The sequence below is a fragment of the Sus scrofa genome, chromosome 8 (genome assembly GCF_054392235.1).
Source record: "Sus scrofa isolate SSC_HxYL_T2T_F1_AM1 chromosome 8, Sscrofa_HxYL_maternal_Yorkshire_Landrace_v2.0, whole genome shotgun sequence".
NCBI classification, from domain to species: Eukaryota; Metazoa; Chordata; class Mammalia; order Artiodactyla; family Suidae; genus Sus; species Sus scrofa.
In genome coordinates, this window is record NC_139390.1 from 87,077,782 (window position 1) to 87,098,639 (window position 20,858).

General features: G+C 42.4%; 1 protein-coding gene across 9 annotated transcripts in view; it reads left to right on the forward strand.

Annotated features, from left to right (window-relative positions):
• The window catches only part of NR3C2 (nuclear receptor subfamily 3 group C member 2), a 365,987-nt gene that overhangs the window by 314,921 nt on the left and 30,208 nt on the right, over nt 1-20,858 (forward strand). For all 9 annotated transcript variants that reach the window (XM_084970788.1, XM_084970786.1, XM_013978840.3 and 6 more), the window contains 2 exon segments: nt 12,616-12,746; nt 19,804-19,961. In XM_084970788.1, the coding sequence (XP_084826914.1) occupies nt 12,616-12,746; nt 19,804-19,961 (289 nt within the window).

Here is a 20,858-nt window from a genome sequence, read left to right on the forward strand (position 1 = left end):
TAGGAAAAAGCAATTTGCTTTCTCCCTTTACCCAAACAATAGTCTGGCGACACTTCTAAATTCAGCAATTCCCTTTGTTCACATTCTTGAAATTCAGTAGATAGCAAGTGGGAATCTTGCCTTTCTACAGCTCCTTTTTACAAGGGAGCAAACTGTGGTCATTTATTGAAATTAAGCACTGATGGGAGTTCCCAACATGGCTCAGTGGTAACAAACCTGACTAGTATCCACGAGGATGCGGGCTCGAGCCCTGGCCTGGCTCAGTGGGTTAAGGATCCTACGTTGCCATGAGTTGTGGTGTAGGTCACAGATGTGGCTCTGGTATGGTGTTCCTGTGGCTGTGATGTAAGCTGTTTGCTGCAGCTCGATTCGACCTTTAGCCTGGCAACTTCCATATGCCACGGGTGCAGCCCTAAAAAGCAAAAGCAAAAGATAAAAAGAAATAAGCATTATCTTTAAGTATATACTCCAAATGCCCCTGTTTGAAACAAGAATAGCTCACTGAAGGTTTTCTGACTTCTACTGAACCATTTGCAGTCCGCATACTGTGAAATGTCCAGAAGTTTACTGTTAAAGTCTACAGCCTACAAAAATGAGGCTTGATAATTTTTTAAAAAAATTTTTGGCATGAGAGAACATTGTTCTTCTGTATCCTTTCTCTGTGTAGAGCAGTTCTGGTGATGAGTCTTCACCTGGTTAGCATAGATGAAGTCTCATCAGGCTCCAAACGTGCTGTTGGGTTTGTAACCTTAGTGTAGCAGTTGAGCACAGGCTCTGAGACCAGATTGCTTGGATTCAAATCCTAGAACAGTATTTGCAGTGAGGTTTGAGCTTCTTATTTTTACTTGGAATAAGTCAGTCACTTTGTCGAGTCAAGAACTACAGTCTGCTCCTTTGTCAAGGATATAGATAAACTTCCTACCGAAGCCACGAATTGAAACATGTGGTTCGCTCGGTCTTTAAATGTCCAGGAAGTTATCAGGCCGGTCCCTGTGCCCCTGCTAGAGTGGCTGCTGGCAGTAAGAGTGCAGTACCAGTAACATTCACCCTCTTGCCTGAGCCCAAAGCTCCCACTACTGGTATAGATAATAGAACGAGAGCATTATTCCCATAAACATTCTGCAGTTTGCTGTGTTCCATGCCTCATTTTACTGTATCACACCTCTCAGGAACAGGTGTATTTCATGTGACACAATAGGTAGAGGCATGAAATGTTGCTTACAAATGATGTTTTTAAAATGAATTATACTGTAACTGGCCTATGGAAATTCACAATTGCAGTGAGTACTAAGATTAAACCTTGGGTCATGCCGAAACATTTTTGTCACGAGATTTATCAGAGATACCCCAATTTAACTTGCTCTGAAGTCTGACATTTTCACACTGGGCTATGGTTGCTTGGATTTTCCTTCCGCTACCAAAAACACGTGTCCTGTACCCCCAAAGAAAGTGTGCTAATTCTGTAAGCATTTAAAAATGTAAGGTAGGAGTTCCCGTCATGGCACAGTGGAAGCGAATCCCAGTAGAAACCATGAGGTTGTAGGTTCTATCCCTGGCCTTGCTCAGTGGGTTAAGGATCCGTTGCCGTGAGCTGTGGTGTAGGTCGCAGATGCAGCTCAGATCTGGCGTTACTGTGGCTGTGGTGTAGGGCGGCAGCTGTAGCTCCAATGAGACCCCTAGCCTGGGAACCTCCATATGCCCTAAAAAGACAAAAAGACCAAAAAAAAATGTAAGGTACAAAGGAATGTTTTATCAAAATTAAATATCAAATTTATGGTAAAAATTAAAAGAGTCTAGATTTCTAGGGTTGTTGATGGTAAATTGTGGTTGCCGTATAACCAGGCCCCTTCTAGATTTTTAGATTGTCACATATGTTTTTTAATTGCAGTACAGTTGATTTACAATATTGTGTTGGTTTCAGGTGTACAGCACAGTGATTCAGTTATATATACTTCTGTTCTCCTTTGGATTCTTCTGCCTGATACATTATTACCAAATATTGAGTAGAGTCCCCTGTGCTGTACAGGAGGCCTTTGTTGCTTTTCTGTTTTATATATAGGAGTGTGTATCTGTTAAGTCACATATTCTTTTGATCTACGTAATATTCATTAAAGTCAATGGAAATTGTGATGCTTAAGTCAGGGGCAGGGCTATGAGACATATCCCTTCTGGAACGTCAATTAAGGTAATAAACAAAACATTGAACTCGCTTTTAACTATTACTAGATTAGACCATGTAAAATTCATAGAGAATACATGCATGTTATAGAGACCGCTGGTACACCCTCCCTCTGGCATATCCATCCAGAAAAACAAACCACAGCATTCTCCAGCGATGCCCAGGCAGCCGAGTTCTACCCTGGCTATTAATAAATGATGTAAATACTATAAAAATGAACAGGCATCAAAACTGCAACCAGCAAAATGGTCCTCCTACAGATATATCTGCTTGTCATTTAAGGAAAACTCTCATAAGACTATGAAAAAAAAAAACCACAAAAACCATAAATTGGAATAATTTGAATGCTCAAATTGAGGTCATTTTTATTCTAATTAAGACTTGAAAAAAAGAACTGTTTCTGCATGCTGTTTTTGGGAAAATAGCAAGCTTGAGACGGGGACCATCTGTTACACTGACCATGTAACAAGATGTTAGATTTATTCAGACATAATGATGTGGTTTGCAGGATCAGATGTAAGGGCTGGTCCTTCAGATCCGCTGTGATTATCTGTGTGCACCACACCACGCAGATGATTTAACTCTGCTGTAGGACTGACACTATTGCTGTAGGTATCCCAACAATGTCTCTCTCTTTCTCTTTCATACACGTGTGCGCACACGCGCACACACACACACACGCACACACACACACACACTGCTAGGGTGATTCAGGAAAGAATAGTATGTTAGCAAACAGGTTTATGAAGATGCTTCTTCTTGAGATTCCAGAGACTTCAAAGAGCCCAGCCCTGAATGGGCACTGATTTTCTTTGTTTATATCTATAATTGATAAGCAGTCAAAAGTCTGTGAAATCCATTGGATTTACCTATTCTCTGTAGCTATCAGATGCTTATTTAGCACTCAGGTAATTTTGGATCTATGCACTGTACCAAAGTCAATCATGGAAAGCTGTGTCCCTTAGTATCCAGGAGAAGGACAGAGACTTTGCAGGTGGTGATTGTTGCCCATTGCTTAAACAGTAGCATAGCCCTTGGATTGAAGGGCTAAAGTGAAATATTTCAAAGGTTTGTTTTTCTAGCTCCTTACTAAGTAAAGTGATGTCCTACACACCTAAAGGGTGTTTAGGTAGCAAAGGTACAGTTTTGTGCAGTATTGCTAAAGGATCTTAAGTTTAAAAATGTCACTGTCCCTTTCTTAGGCTCCAGAGGTAGAAGAGCTGGGAACCTCTTGTGCTTTGGTATTTATAAAATCAGCCAGTGTGAAGGAATTACATTGATTAAATGTGAGTTCCTAGAAAGAGAACGGGGTGATAAAGGTTGTTCTCTTTTCCCTTCCCCCGTAGGGTACCTGCCACAACTCCAGCATACAGGCCTTTAAGGAACTGTTTCTAACTGACTTTTTGAGACTACCGTATATGAAAGAATTTTCACCCTTCCTGCTTTCAAAAGCATTTAACACAGCTTGCAGTAAAAACGCTGATACAGTAAGACAAAATGCATCAAAACACAAAAAGGCAGAAGGCAAGTAGCCAAAATAGAGAAGAAAGAAGATATTTTATCTATTACAAAAAAAGAATGAAAAGCCTGAACCCTAAAGGAAGTTACATAATTAAACACTAATCTTAGTTTCTTAATCCCCAACAAAGTATGGCAGGTAGAATCATAGATTGCATAGATTCTTTTTTTTTAATTGAGGTATAGTTGATGTGCAGTATTTTATAAGTTTCAGGTATACAAATAGTGATTCACAATTTTTAAAGGTTACACACCATTTATAGTTATAAAATACTGACTATATTCCCTGTTGTACAATATATCCTTGTAGCTTACCTATTTTATACATAGTAGTTTGTACCTCTTAATCCTCTACCTCTATTTTGTCCCTCTCCTGCCTCTCCCCACTAGTTTGCTCCCTTTATCTATGAGTCTGTTTCTTTTTGTTATATTCACTGGTTTGTTTTATTTTTAGATTCCACATATAAGTGATACAGTATTTTGTGTTTCTCTGTCTGATGTACTTCATTAAGTGCAATACCCTCAAAATCCATCTGTGTTATGGCAAGTGGCAAAACTTCATCCTTTTTTATGGTTAAATAGTATTCCATGGCTCATATATATATATATATATATATATATATATGAGCCATGGAATATATATATATATATGTGCGTGTGTGTGTGTGTCAGTCATATCTTTATCCATTCATCTGTTCATGTATACTTAGGTTGCTTCTGTATCTTAACAATTGTAAATAATGCTGCTATGAACGTTGGGGTGCATGAATCTTTCCAAATTAGTGTTTTCATTTTCTTTAGATATATGCCCATGAGGAGGATTGCTGGATCATATGATAGTTCTATTTTCAGTTTTTTGAGAAGCCTCCATATTGTTCTCTGTAGTGGCTGCTCAGTTTACACTTCTACCAACAGTGTACAAGGGTTCCCATTAACTCTGACTATTCACTTTTGTTCCAAGATTAATTCAATATTTTAAAACTATTTCTGAATGATCATACGATTGCAGTTTAGTATAATGGATGTCCTAAGAGAGGACCAGATAAAGTTACAGCTATGAATAAAATTGGTTTCCTAGTTTGAGAAAATGACAGAACTATTGAGATTTTTCTTTCCTTTTTTCTTTTTTTTTTTTGAAGTGTTTCTTTGAAAATATTTTAAATCTGTTCTTCTCATGGATTTTAACCCAAGGTCTTTGGAATTGGAGGAACTAGGCCTCTATAGCCATTTTGGTTGTTGTATTTATTTTTTTAAAAGTGGAGTTTATGCTGTTACTGCACATGAGATGATGTTTATAAATGGATTGCATATACCCATGTTCAGAAGTTATTTAAGTCTGATGTTCAGTTTAATACAGGAATATTTACTACTTTAGAACCCTCTACAGCCTTTTTATTAGCCCACTCTTCAAGGATGACTTTTGCCTTTACTTTTATTTTATAAAGCCATTATACAAATTTCTTTCCCAGAGGAGGCTGTATAGTTTTACATTTTTTTTACTCAAAATGAGGTAACATTATTAAATGAACAAAAGTGTGTAGCAAAGAGTATTTCTGTGAAGTCATGTTGCAAAATTAATCCCAGTATCACACCAGCAAAATTGTCCTTGTTTCAACTTCTTTGGACGTACATTTCTGGGCATTTAATCTAATTGTGCAAAAATGATGGGATGTAAAATGTGTTTTTAAGTTGGCCTATTTTCTGAAAATTTCAAGCTATATCGAGGACACAGTAGTCTTCATTTAGAGAACTCAATTTCATGCAGTGGAAGCAGCAATGGAATTTGAAAGGACAAAATCGGACGACATAATGGGGAACAAAAAATAAACAAATGAGTGAATCGAATAGCAAACTATCTGAGGTACCAAATCTCTCTTTATAGCTGTAAAAAGATTCTTTGGAGAAAAGAGCTAGACACGATGGAGCCCACAGCATGGAGAGAGGAAAAGGCTTGGGTTTTGAAGTAAGAAAACTGGATTTATGTACATGGCTACATCATGTACCTAATTCTGCCTTTTGCATGGACACCGAGGAGCATACTTTACAAGGCGCTGTGGGAATGAGCAAGAGGCAGAATTCACGGTGCTGATGGTGGGCGCCCCCGTCCATGGTCGCTGTGAAAGCCTTGGAGGTTGTTCAGGTCGTAATCACTCGAGAAAGAGGCAAAGAGATGCTGTTCCTACTGAAGCAACCAAAAAAAGGGGGGCTTTTTTTTTAGGTGTGTTGTTTCACACGGACCCTCTAATCTGTGTTCAGGTAGAATCTGAGGTCTCTCTTGAACCTTGAGTCTGCGTGCAGATACTTGGCTAACACGCCTGACACTTTGACACAGAGGCGTTTCACTTTCTACTCTGGGCGAGTCACGTCCGTCGCCTTCTTGAAAAATCCGCCTTCTCTCTGGTTCCTCTCCCCATCTACCATCCTACGTCTAGTAATACTAACAACACAGTATCATTTTTGTAAAACGTCATTTTAAGAATCTGATTATCTCTTGGTTTGTTTTAACCAAAAAGACCATTGGTCTCTCAAGAAGCATTTTACTCTCCACATGATATCCACAACAACAAAAGCTAACCTTTGGACAGCACTTTATAAATTAGGCGCTCCCATCCCTTCAGTCCCTGCATCTCAGCAAAGCAGGAAATTGTAATATTTCACAATTTTAAATGATAGGATACGTCTGGGCCTCAGAAGTGACACGACGCCAGGCTCACAAAGCTGCACCCCGCGGGGCCGGTGGGCCGTACGTCTCTAGGCCCTGCTGTGGCAAAACCAAGGATGCCCACCCTGCCTCCAGTACGAGGGAGCTGAAAGGACCAAATGCATAGGAGTGCCCTCTTTAAACTGCACAGTGTCGGGGTTCCCGTCGTGGCGCAGTGGTTAACGAATCCGACTAGGAACCATGAGGTTTCGGGTTCGATCCCTGGCCTTGCTCAGTGGGTTGAGGATCTGGCATTGCTGTGAGCTGTTGGTGTAGGTTGCAGACGTGGCTTGGATCCCGCGTTGCTGTGGCTCTGGCGTAGGCTGATGGTTACAGCTCCGATTAGACCCCTAGCCTGGGAACCTCCATATGCCGCAGGAGTGGCCCAAGAAATGGCAAAAAGACAAAAAAATAAATAAGTAAATAAACTGCACGGTGTCAAAAGCGTGTTGGGTTATATTCTATGGAGGTCCAGATTTGTAATCCATTTCACACCATGTTACAATCTAAACCCCCCCACTTTATTTTCAAAGAACATTTTCAAGAACTTCACATCTATCCTATCTGTTTCACAAGCCATTTGCTCCTACATTCTGTAAATTTGTAGCATTACCTTGGTCTAATCAGCACCATCATATGCACACCTGTATGGCTGCCGCTCATTTTGTGGTCCTAACTTGTCCTCTTTCCTCCTCCCTCATTCATTCATGAGAGAGTTTTGAGCAAAGATTGATGCATGGCATTTGGTGACATTCAGCTTAGTCAGACATGGAGCCTACCTTTAAGGAGGGTCATTGGCAATCAGAATTGAGAAAGTGAACTGAGCCTTTTTTCCCCTCCAAACACATAGAAATTTTACATTGAAAAAAAGTCTTAAATATATAACCAAGTGCAAAAGAAAAAGAAAAACCAGGTGCAAGAATGGCATTCATAGCCGGAGTCGTTTAGCTTGGAGTTAAAGCTACACTGGCCCACAGATTGTTGGATGTAGGAAAATGCCTTAGAAGTGGGTATGAGAACACAACAGGAATAGGAGACAAGAATGTTGACTCCAGCAAGGCTGGACCCTGAACTGGAGCCCCCTGCGTAAAGCCAGATTCTGCAGAGATTTCACTCTCCACTAACAAGGACACTGAAACTCAACAAGCCAGCCAGCCCAGGGACATGGCAGGGAAGCCCAAAGAAATGAGAAACAAGCCTGTACCACATCAAGTGTGCAGTCTTAAATTTAAACTATGCAAGTCTTGCAAAAAAAAAAAAAAAGCATTTAGGCTGAGAGATGAGCATAAAAACTGGCCCAGAACAAGGGGAAAGCATGTGTACCCCTGATAGTTATACGTGCTGAAACTTCCTGAAGATTACCTCCCACAGACAGGGCCCCAGGGATTCACCCAGAAAACAATATATGCCAAAACAATACATGTTAGGTGAGCAGATGAGGGTCACAAAAAAATGAACTTAAAAAATTTGAAAGAAAAATTGACAGAACACAGTAAACCAACTATAATGGAAAAAATAAAAATGATTTAAAAAAAAGAAGTGTTGGCCCACAATCCAAAAAAATTTTTTTGAAAGAAACCATAAAATGAACATGTTTAAAGTATTTACAGTTGTAATAGGTAAGGTATACTTTAGAGAAAGGAGATGATAAAGTAAGAAGTAGCTCATGGAAGAGAACAGAAATACTTGAGAAAGAACCAAATAGAACATTTCTAGGCACCTGGACATGAAAAACATTCAAATCAAACCACTGTAGAGGGAGTTCCCATTTGTGGTTCAGCAGGTTAAGAGCCCCCCTAGTATCCATGAGGATGTGGCTTTGATCCCTGACCTCGCTTAGAGGGTTAAGGATGCGGCATTGCTGTGAGCTATGGTGTAGGTCGCAGATGCATCTCAGATCCTGCATGGCTGTGGCTGTGGCATAGGTGGGCAGCTGCAGCTCTGATTCAACCCCTAGCCTAGGACTTTCCATATGCTACAAGTATGGCCCTAAAAAGAAAAATAAAAATTAAAAGACACTGTAGACATTCAACAGACTGGACACAGAAACAGGAAAAATTATTAGAAAACAGATCTGAGAAAATCACGTAGAATGCAGTGCAGAGAGATAAAAAGATGGAAACTAAGAAGCAGAGGTTAATGTGGAAGATATAATGAAGAGGTCCAACACACTGCTAATAAAAGTTCTAAAAGGAAAAATGGCAGGAATAGGGCGAAAGTGATATTTGAAGAAAAAAAGGTCTAAGAACATTTCAGAACTGAAGAAATAGCTACATGTTCAAATCGAATAGGGACACTGAGTCCTGAGATGGAGAAATAAAAGTCAGTCTGTACCTAGGTCCATCACACTGAAACTGCAGACCTCAAAAATACCCGACATTGTATCCATAAGGACTCGGGTCTGATCCCTGGCCTTGCTCAGGGGTTAAGGATCTGGTGTTGCTGTGAGCTATGGTGTAGGTCCAGTGCCCCTCGGATCTGGCATTGCTGTGGCTGTGGTATAAGCTGACAGTTGTAGCTCTGATTCAACTCCTAGCCTGGGAACCTCCATGTGTCACAGGGGTGGCTGTGAAAAAAAAAAAATAACAATAAAAAGGAGATTTTTTTAAGCTACCAAAGAGAAAATGCAGTTTCCCTGGCCTATAAAAGAATGACAGTCAAAGAAGAAATTTCCCCAGAGTAGCAGTGAAGGCCCAGGGGGAGTGGACACACTATCTTCAGGGTATTAGGTCAGTCACCTGTCACCCTGGAAATCTATCACATTTTAAACTAGCATGCAAGAATGAAGGTGACATAAAGACATGTTCAGAGATATCAAGATTGGCATATTTGAAATGCAATAACTGCTGCTGAAAAGAATTTTAAAAAATTGTTTGATAGGTAAGAAATTGAACCCAGTAGCATGGAGTGGAGTGTCAGAAACGATGATGATGAGAGAAATAGATTTGCCACTCTAAACAGACATGGGACGTGGAGTCTGACTTTGGGTGTGATTTGAAAACAAGTTGAAATGTATATTCTAAAGAGCGTTAACAGTTGTTCCCATTGGGGCTAAGTGGCAATGAACCCAACTAGTATCCATGACGATATGGGTTTGATTCCTGGCATCACTCAGTGGGTTAAGGACCTGGCATTGCTGTTGAGTGTGGTGTAGGTCCCAGACATGGCTCAGATCCTGCGCTGCTGTGTGGTGTAGACCAGCAGCTACAGCTCCAGTTCTACTCCTAGCCTGGAAACTTCCATATGCCGCAGGTGCAGCCCTAAAAAGAGAAGGAAAAAGAAAAAACCTAAAGAGCAGTAACATGGAAGATGGGAAGCAGGAGACCAAAGATAAAGTGCTGTTTCTCATGGAAAAGCTATTGATTAACTATAGGCTTTTAAGTTTGCAAGTTCATAACTTAATAATTATTTGAAGGGTCAAAATGGAATATATAGCTTCTAAATCCTGTCCAGGTCCAGGAGCGAAGAGAGGTTCTTTTGCTAAAAAAAAAAAAAAAAAAAATTAAAAAATAAAAAGCTGGCTCCATCTAATCAAAGGAAGGAAAGAAGAAAGAAGGAAAGGAGAGGAGAAAATTAAAATGGTAGAAAAAAATCCAAATCTATTAGTAATCATGATAAATGAAAACAGATTAAACTGAGCTGCTGTAATACAGAGACTCTCAGGTTTTTTTTATTCCAGCTTTTGCTGTTTATAAGCAACATGTGTGAAGTAGAATTTTGTGGAAATTTTGAAAATGAGATTTTTTCAAAAGAGCATTCCAGGCAAATGCTACAGAGAGCGCAAAAGAAGGAGGAAGGAAAAAAGAGAGGGAGGGAGAGAGGGAATAAGGAAGGGACAATCTTAACATCAGACGGGATTTTTAAGGCAAAAAGTATTATGAATAAAGATGATGATAGTGAGAGGAGGCAAAAAGCTTAAAATACAGTGGGTAAAGAAATGAAGAGACAAATCATGAAAGAAGAAACCCACATGGTCAGAAAACCTTTGGGAAAATGCAAGTAAAAGCAAGGGTGGGGGCGACCCTTTGAACCCCCATCAGATGGCAAAAAAAAAAAAAATGGTTTTAATTGGTGAATGACAAGTATTGGTGGGATGAGGAATAAAAGGACAGCTCATCTCCGACGGGTTGGAATGAAAGCAGCAGATGTCCATCCATCTATGACTCAGCAGTTCTGCTTCCTTTCTGTATCCCAAAGAAATGCCCAGGGATGTTCCCTTGGGCACCATCTGTAACAGCAGTTAAGTGGCAACAACCCAAGGGTCCCTCCGGAGGGGACGGGATGCGTAAGCTGGGACGGACTCAAACACGTGAAACTCACAGCAGCGAGAGTGACTTCGCTCAGCATTACCTCTATTAAAACAGACCCATTGCCGAATCATCACATGAAATAAAAATAAGCTGCAGAAGGATGTGCATATCTGATTTCAGATTTACGTAAAACAAAGCAGTACTGTGTGCTGTTATTATAAATATATGTGTGTGTGCGTGTGTGTGTGCGTAAAATCTGCATGTCTGAGAGGAAACGTTCATCTCCCAGAGTGGGCAGTCCCCTTCTTGAATGCGGAAGATGGATTTGGGGGGCAGGGGCACTTAACTTGACCGTGTTTAATTTTTAAAGATCTAAAGCAACTGCGGCAAAAATATTAGCAGTTTATTTGCATCGTTCTGCAGGGTAGACCCATAGGCTCTGTGTGTGTTTGTGCATGTGTGTGTTTTTAAAATATTTTCTTAATTAAAAATAGCTCCCAGCTTATTCTGCAAAAGGAAAGACATACAGCAGTAACACCAAGCAGAATGCTCTGTAGAGTTCCCTGTTGAGTTCTTTTTTGTTTTAATTTTTAATATGATTTTTACTTTTTTCATTATAGTTGATTTATAGTGTTTTGTCAATGTCTACTGTACAGCAAAGTGACCCAGTCATATGTCTATATATAGATAGAAAGATTCTTGTTCTCACATGATGAGTTCTTTGCAAAAGGCTTTCAGACTCGAGATGAGAGATTTCTGCTGTCTGAACCCAGGAGTGCATCGTGCTCTCGTACAGAGGCCCACCTGCGTGCAGTAGCTCATAGAAACTGTTCGGCTGTCATGACCTTTTCTGAGTCTGTGGCCTTTGTCCAGTCCTTTCCCGTTCCTCACCAGTAGTCTCTTTTTTATCAGTTCCATTCTAGTCATCATAACAGAATACTTACCCACGGCCTCCCAAAAGATTCATTCATTTATCTGACCAACTAAATAATGTCTTGCTTACTTCCCTCTGGAAGAGAGAAAATGATGACTTCTGTTGTAGCATCGTGTGGATTTTTATGGAAACGCTTGGATTTGGCAGAGGGAGCCCCTTGTTGGTTGTTTGGACATGTGAATGTATCGCGCAGACCCCCATGTCACATTCTTCTCTAACCAGAAAGATTCCATTTGAGATTCTCCCCTTTTAAAGTGTTGGCTGATTTCCCTTTTTCAGTGCCCTGCTGCAGACAGCACCCCTGTAAGGGGGTCCTTGTGGAAATAAGGGTGCTCATCGTGGTCCTGTGTCCACAGCATCTAACACAGCTCTTCCAAGGGGTAGGCACTTGGGACCTCTGGCCAAAGGGAACAGGTACCCCTGGGCTTCACCCCGCACCACAGCAGCTTCTCTGCTGCATGGACAATCCTGCCATCATACATACCACTCTTGACGTAAAAGGAAATCATGACACACTTTGAGAAGGGTTGATTTCGGTTGCTTCTGCCACATTCTCCTTGGGGACAAGTAAACAGCCTGGCAGGACTGGTCTAGAAACACTTTGAAACACCTTGTGAGGCAGCTGACTTGTCTTTCAAATCCACATCTGCTCCATGTTGAAGCCAGAAGCAAAACTCTGACTCAGCTCTCTCATCCAGTGGTCCATTGCTGGTCTGGTCTGATCCTGAATATTGCCTTCTCTCTCTCTCGCTTTTTAGGGCCGCATCTGCACCATGTGGAAGCTCCCAGGCTAGGAGTCGAATCAGAGCTGCAGTTGCCAGCCTCCATCACAGCCACAGCAACACAGGATCCGAGCTGCATCTGCGACCCATACCACAGCTCACGGCAACACTGGATCCTTTCACCCATGGAGCAAGGCCAGGGATCAAACCCACATCCTCCTGGATACGAGTTGGGTTCTTAACCTGCTGAGCCATGATTCAGGAACTCCTGAGGACCTTGCCCTCTCAACAGCTTTGCTTTTCCTTTGCAGAGAGAAGATGCACCAGTCTGCCATGTATGAGCTCTGCCAGGGGATGCACCAGATCAGCCTGCAGTTCGTCCGCCTGCAGCTCACCTTTGAAGAGTACACCATCATGAAAGTGCTGCTGCTGCTGAGCACAAGTAAATTGACATCCCCTCAGCCCTTTGCCTACCTCGTCACATCATCTTATTTAGGAAAGTAGCCTAGTTGTAGTGCTGGGTAGTCGGTATACAAGAAACAGGAGGAGGTGGGCTTTAGTATCTGAAGAACTAAGTTACTGGCAGAGTGTGAAGCTTTGGGTGGAGCATCTGCCTTCATTTCTTCATCCATCTGATCACTGCATATTTGTTAAGTGTCTGTTATGTGTATGGTGGGGTCGGGCCATCCAGGAGCTGCAAGGGTGAGTGAGGCACAGTCTCCACCCTCAGGGAGTTTTACCATAACATAAATTCCAAGGTAATTTTAATACCTTGTGGAAAAGGATCAGCTGCCATGATAAAGATGAAGCGTGTCGTGAGAGCTCAGGGAAGGGAAGGGCATGCTTGGCTCTGGGCATTAGGGAAGGACTCATGGTGAAGCTGAATCTTGGAGATCTTTGCCAGGGTGAGGCATTGAATCTGAGGCATGAGCTGGCTTTCTTGTCGTCGGGGAACAGCGTGAGGGAGTGTGGCAGCCGGGGGTGCCAGGGAGCAGACCCAGGCCATGGCACTGAGTTCTGGGGAGTTGTTTAGCCTGGTAACATTCTAATTTCTTTCTCTTTTTTATGTATCCATTTTTCAAGGTGTGTCGGGTGGTATTGGGGTTGGGAGGAGTGGGGAATAAGGTTGGCATGTAGATCAGACCAGAAGATCCTGTCTGCTAAAGATACCTCGTGTTTATTACGTGAGCAGAAGAGCACAGTGCTGAAGTCTCTGGGTTGGTAGGATTCAAGGGGGCCTCCGTGGTTTTAGGAAGACACATCTGGCCCTGGATGGAAGGGAGCAGGACGGGGAGGGAGAGAAGCAAAGCCAGACAGAGAACTTAGCTGGCCTGGAAGTCCAAGACCTGCTGCGAGGCTGTTGAAATAACAGTCTGGATGTTGATGGTCAGTGGCGTGATGGACAGCAGCGAATGCATTCAGGAAACACCATGGCACTGGCCTTGGCCACTGATGAGAGGTTGAAATAAAAGTGGCCTGGGGCAGGAGTTCCCGTCGTGGAGCAGCAGAAACAAATCTGACTAGGAACCATGAGGTTGCAGGTTCAATCCCTGGCATCGCTCGGTGGGTTAAGGATCTGACGTTGCTGTGAGCTGGGGTGTAGGTCACAGACGCAGCTCATATCTGATGTTGCTGTGCCTGTGGTGTAGGCCGGCAGCTGTAGCTCTGACTGGACCCCCTAGGCTGGGAACCTCCATGTGCTGCAGGTGTGCCCCTAAAAAGCAAAAAAAAAAAAAAAAAAAAAAAAAAGTGGCCTAGAGCAGAAATGACGTGGATTTTGAGGGCAGAGAAATGACCACGATGGTGGTAATACCATTAAGAGAAATATCTTCACATTGGGACTTGGAACAGATGTTGTGGAGCATAAAATGACTTCTCTCTTGGATGGGTTGATTTCCCAAGGTCGCCTAATAGAGAGGCCGAAGTGGGGGAGAAATTTGGAGGCTTGAACTCAGACGACAAGTTTGGGTAATCGAAATAGAAACTTGTAATTATCCTAGTAGGAAATGATAGTCTATACTCAATGGCTGGTGGGGGTGGCCTGGTACAGAGAGGAGAGGAGAGACCCAGCGGAGCTCCATGAGAGGGGCCGGCAGAGGCTGAGGGACAGGAAGAGCACTGACGGAGGCCAAGACGTAAAGGCTTCCAAAGGGGCGTGACAGAGACACGGCTTCCAGAGAAAACTGAGCAGCCTCCTTGGGTTTGCCCCTTTGGCCTCGGGCAGGTGCCAGATGGTAGAGACTTGCATGTGGAGGGGAGCTTTTTCAGGCTTCTGGAAGCAGGCATGGGAGGAGAGAAGTCCATGGTGCCAGGTGCCAGAGGAGACGTGGGAGGGTGGGATTAGCCTTGGCCAAGGACACCACGTGTGTCTTCCTCAGACAGGGCCTCGGGCCTTTTCAGACAGGAAGGAATTTGAGGATGCTCCCGTAGAGGAAGGTGAGACCTAGAGTGACGACAGGGGACAGGATGGAGAGGAAACCTCGGAGCCAAGCGCCGTGGCCACTGAGGAAACAAATGTCCTGGATGCCAAGGATGCCAGGGCGAGTGGCGTGGACTTCAAAGGGGAGGGAGTCAGCCTGGGAGCCGAAAAGAGCATCCGGGACGCACCCAGTCCTCCCCCTGACCCAGGAATCAGCAGCTTCTGAGAAGGGGCAGTTTGCCGGAGAGTCATTTGGAAGCGAGTGGCATCACCAGCCACGTACGGAGGATAGAGTGGATCAGATGTTCTTCCCAGCGAGGAGGGATCAGGTCAGAGGGAGAGCAAGGCTGAGTCCGGTAGAGCAGGAAGGGGGCAGGCAGTGGCAGATGTGGGTCACTGTCTGCGCCACGTGTATTTGGCACCTCTCTGTCTCCAAAGAGTTTTTTCCCATCTGTTCCCCAACCCTGTGAGATTGCCAGCCCCCTTCCACAGTAGACAGGGCGGAGGCACGCAAATGTGTATTTTGCAGTCTCCCTGATGAGTTAGGACTCGAACCCAGGGCTTGGGCCTTCGCACCCAGTGATTCCCACTCTGCCCCAAGCAGGCTGGTGGCAGGTGACAGCAGCAGGGACAGTAGGGGTGGGTGCGAGTGAGCAGCCAGGCAGGACTCCAGCAACCTGGGAGGCAGATGGGGCCAGCACTTCCCAGCTGTGTTTTGTTTGGCCAGCAAGGTTTTTAAAGTTGCTTTTGGCCTTGTGTCTTGTTTGATTTGCATTGCATTCAATTTTGTGGGGTAGCCTGTGCTCCCCCCAGCTTGCTGCAAGCCCCAGCACTCCTCACTGTGCACTTAGCTGTGTGCCACCCCTTGCCTGCAGAGTCCACAGAACCAGCTTCTTCTCCCTGCTCCACGGTTCCTCAGGGCCTCTGAAGCTCCCAGGTTATCCTCTCTAGAATATAACTTTGGAAACAAATAATCCTTAAATGCAGTGTCAGTGATGTTATTCCCTTTTCCAAGCTATGTCATCAACTCTTAGAAAAATGCAAAAAAAAAAAATGATACCAGATAGATGAGAGAATTTAAATTTTTTTCTAAAAATGCATGGGATACTAATCCTTTATAAATCTTGACCACTCGGTTGTAATTGGAGTCTGATCCTTTTCTACCCATTTAATCAGGCAGCTTGTAATCAATTCTCATAGCATGTTGAAGCTCCCTGCATTAAGGTTTTAGCTTCCAAGTAGCTCAGTACTTTCTATGACGATTTTTGTAGAGGCAGAAAAAGTGAAATCCAACAGTAGGAGAACAGAAGTTAGGAATTTTCTGAATCATGGAAACCACAGGCTTTAGTATAAACTTATTTTGCAAATCCGCGATAGAATGCATGAAAAGTTTTCTTATTTAGAAGGTTAAATTACCCACCCGAGGTCCAGTGTATCAGGGAAGTTTTTAAGCAATGACATCCAGAGAAGGTCATGTTCTTTTTGCTCACAGAGGAAAGCAGGACCAACTCCCCACCCCGCCGTCTCGCTGCTCTTCTCCAGCCTATACATTTTGGATGATTTCCAGGAGCCCCGCTGCATTTAATAAGTAAATTCAGAAAATCAGGCAGACCTCCAAAAGTTGAGGTTTTGCCTGAGTTCTCTCTATTTGTGGGTTTGTTTCAACTTCAAAAATATCTGGCTGGGAAAATGGTACAATATATTTCAGTCACAGCAGTAAAATACAAGTAATATTTTACACAAGTTGTTCATAATCTTGGGAATTTTCCATAACATGAATATCAGAAATAGGAAGGTCTTTGGTTAATCTGAGTAGCTAGACCAAGTAGCATTCAAATATGGTAGTGAAATGTATTCACTCTGTTCTGATTTTAGGTAAATCTTTAACGTATGACATCCATACGTATCTGTATTGAAAAACTTTAGGTGTATTACTCCATAAAAATTTTAAAACTAAAAAAAATAAATATTTATCTCTGGGTGGGCAGTGTAGACACTTCAATGCAAACTTCAGTTTCTTATAGAAAGTGTTGGGTGAACATTAAAATTATGGCAGAAAGTGGATCTATAGTTTTACTACTAACGTCTGGATTATTACCATCCTTCTTTATGTTTTTATACTTCTAAGGTGAGGGTTTAGTCTTTTTTTTGAATTTTATTTTATTTTATTTTTTATTACGCAAATGAATTTATCACATCTATAGTTATATAATGATCATAACAATCTGATTTCACAGGATTTCCATCCTATAACCCAAGCACATCCCCCCACCCCCCAAACTGTCTCCTCCAGAGACCCTAAGTTTTTCAATGTCTCTGAGTCAGCATCTGTTCTGCAAAGAAGTTCAGTCTGTCCTTTTTTCAAATTCCACATGTCAGTGAAAGCATTTGATGTTGGTGTCTCATTGTATAACTGACTTCACTTAGCATGATAATTTCTAGGTCCATCCATGTTGCTAAAAATGCCGGTATTTTGTTTCTTTTAATGGCTGAGTAATATTCCATTGTGTATATGTACCACATCTTCTTGATTCACTCCTCTGTCTATGGACATTTAGGTTGTTTCCATGTCTTGGCTATTGCAAATAGTGCTGCAATGAACATCGGAGTACATGTGTCTTTGCAAGTCGTGGTTTTCTCTGGATAGATGCCCAGGAGTGGGATTGCTGGATCAAATGGTAGTTCTATGTTTAGTTTTCTGAGGAATCTCCATACTGTTTTCCATAGTGGTTGCACCAATTGACAATCCCACCAGCAGGGTACTAGGGTTCCTTTTTCTCCACACCCTCTGCAGCACTTATTGTTTGTAGACTTTTGGATGATGGCCATTCTGGCTGGTGTAAGGTGGTACCTCAGAGTGGTTTTGATTTGCATCTCTCTAATCATGAGTGATATTGACAACTTTTCATGTGTTTTTTGGCCATCTGTATGTCTTCTTTGGAGAATTGTCTGTCTAGATCTTCTGCCCATTTTTTGATGGAGTTTTTTAAATGCAAACTTCAGTTTCTTTTAGAAAGTGTTGGGTGAACATTAAAATTCTGGCAGAAAGTGGATCTATAGTTTTACTACTAACGTCTTTATTATTACCATCCTTCTTTATGTTTTTATACATCTAAGGCGAGGGTTTAGTCTTAAAGATTAAAAACACCGTTTCTTACATAACAGATGTCCTTTAACTCTTAATGTTAATGTCAAATATTTGAAACCACAACTAATATTGTGGCAGCCTTAAAATTTGTACAATTGCTATTAGGGGTGTATTGTCCTCCCCCCAAAAATAGATAAACCACAAATCAGAAGCCTCAACAAGTAAACTCCAGGAGAGGACAATTAGCATAATATGTGAAGTGAATTTGGAAATGGTGGTATTCCTGACCCCCAGGGTTACCCATAACACTCAGTCACTCAGCCATTCCAAAGTGCTGATGGCCCAAGTAAATTATTATTTATACCAATTATGATAAATTAGCAAGTAGGATGTACAGTTAAGAAGTGAAAGTACAGAGTTCCTGCCTTAGCTGAGTGGAAACGAATCTGACTCATAACCATGAGGACTCAGGTTCGATCCCTGGCCCCGCTCAGCAGGTTAAGGATCCAGCATTGCTGTGAGCTGTGATGTAGGTTGCAGATGCGGCTCAGATCCCCTGTGGCTGTGGCTGTGGCAGTGGCATAGGCCAGTGGCTACAGCTCCAATCTGACCCCTAGCCTGGAAACCTCTATGTGGGTGTGGCTCTAAAAAGACAAAAAAAAAAAAAAGTGAAAGTAAGAGCAATTTCAGACTCAGAATACTGATATCACAGACGAAGTTTTTGGTCTTCATCTTCCAAAAATTAAAGTTGTAAGTGGTTTCGTTTCTCAAGGTTAAAACATAAGTACACATTGGGTGTAGTGAAAAGAAGCGAACGTGGATGAAAAGCAGGTTTTCAGGTGGACACCTGCTTACTCTCTGCCCTGCATCTCCTCCCAGAGGGCAGGCACAGGTGCACCCCTTCTTCTTGCAGTGTGTCCACGTGTCCTGAGGAAGAGCATCTCCTTGCAGCAGGTCACAGAAGCACTTGTTTCGCTTCCAAGTGCTGAGTTTCAAAGTATTATTTTTAGTGAGTTTTTTTTTTTCATTTAACTTAGAAAAGCTAGTCACCACATAAAAGGAAAAAAGAACACATAATCCTTAACTTTCTGTCCACAAACGATAAAGATGAACATGGTTAATTAGACAGAAGATAAAGATGAACATGGTTTATTGTCTTTGAGAGTTTTTGATCTGGCCTTGCATGCTGAGCGCTGTGGTGTTACCCATCACACAGACAAACCAGCGCACAGACTCGCCATGCCATCAGGTTGTCTGGGTGGTCACATGACAGCGCCCCCGTGGTCATGTGATCTTGGAGCAAAGAGGATGGAAAGTGCTTCCTTGCAGCATATCCTCCCCCTAGTAGACAGCCAAGTGTCTCTGACATTTGAACTTGAAAATGTTGCTCTCTGATCCCAGCCCCAGCTTAAATGGTCTGTGGCTCTTCCAGTTGTCCTGGAAAATCAAAGTATATTTTCCTACCTTGGAGGTACTGGCAAGTTAGGATTCATAAAACTTTGATAACAGGCCACAAGGCAGGGTAGCATTGTAGTTAAAAAAACAGGTTTTTGAAATAGACCTAGGTTTATACCCTTTCTCTGCCATTTATTTATTGTATTCTTGGGCAAGTGACTAAACCTTCGGCCTTCAGTTTCCACATCTGTAAAATGAGAATAATAGAATGCTTATGTCATGCATATTGATATCAAGATAAAGCGAGCTAATATAAGCAGAGTGCATTATAACATATACCTGATAAATCAGTTATTATTATTCTTTTGTATATGTGTGTGTACGGGGGTTAACTGTTGTAAAACTGCCATAATTATTCATAAATGCAGTCACTGAGATTCAGTATCAGCCCAAAAGTGCGAGCCTAATGACCTCAAAATAGTCTAAGCCTTTTAACGATGCTTTTAAAGATGTGAAAGCATCTTTGAAACTAACATTAAAAGATGCTAAAGCTGTTTTCCATCTTAGGATTTACATGACTGTATTCTTTATACACAGTTCCAAAAGATGGCCTCAAAAGCCAGGCTGCATTTGAAGAAATGAGGACAAATTACATCAAAGAACTGAGGAAGATGGTAACCAGGTGTCCCAACAACTCTGGACAGAGCTGGCAGAGGTTCTACCAACTGACCAAGCTTCTGGACTCCATGCATGATGTAAGTAGAGCTTCTTGCTGCCTGTTAAATGAAGGGTCCACAGCCACACACTGTGGATCCAGAGAAACTGGAGAGCTGACAAAGTCCTTAGGGCTTGGGGAAGAATAAGGGTAAATTATGCAAGGGAGGCAGCAAGAGGTGGAACCTGATTTGGAATGACGTGTTTCTTCAGAATACCTTTGAGACAAACTTCATTTAAAGTAAAAGATAGGCAAGTCCCCCTGGTGGCTCCTCAAGCTAAGGACCCAGTGTTGTCTATGTGAGGATGCAGGTTTGATCCCTGGCTTCACTCAGGGGTTTAGGATCCAGCATCGCCACAAGCTGTGGCGTAGGCCGGCAGTGGCAGCTCTGATTGGACCCCTCACCCAGAAGTTCCATATGCCACACATGCAGCAGTAAGAAAATTAAAAAATAAAGTAAAAGTTGTGGCTCTTTTCCCTCCTGAGCGGAGCAGAAGAGAAACGTGTGCCATAAAAGCACCCCCGCCGCCACCCCCCACCAAGCTCTGGACCAGAAAGGCCCTCAGATTGGCTACAGGTGTGAGATCAAGTTTCCCATTTCTGCTTGCAATTTAGGAAATGTTTGGTTAATAAGAATGTTTGCTTCAACATTGCATAAATAGTATCCATCTTCTACAACCATTAATCTAATAACCCAATCTTTCAAAAACATTATTAGTGGTCCATGGCCAGCTGGGATCATCTCATTCTTTGCCAAATTTTGAATCTTATATTCGCTATTCCTCATAGGAGTCACCTCTCTTGTCTTGTGTAAATATGGAAAATAAACTCTGAGTTTGTTTCTCATTTGCTCAATTACAGATGTAGTCAAGGAGTTTAACAGTTTCTCCCCAATACTGACGTGGATAACTTGGCTTGTTATGTCACTTAAAATATG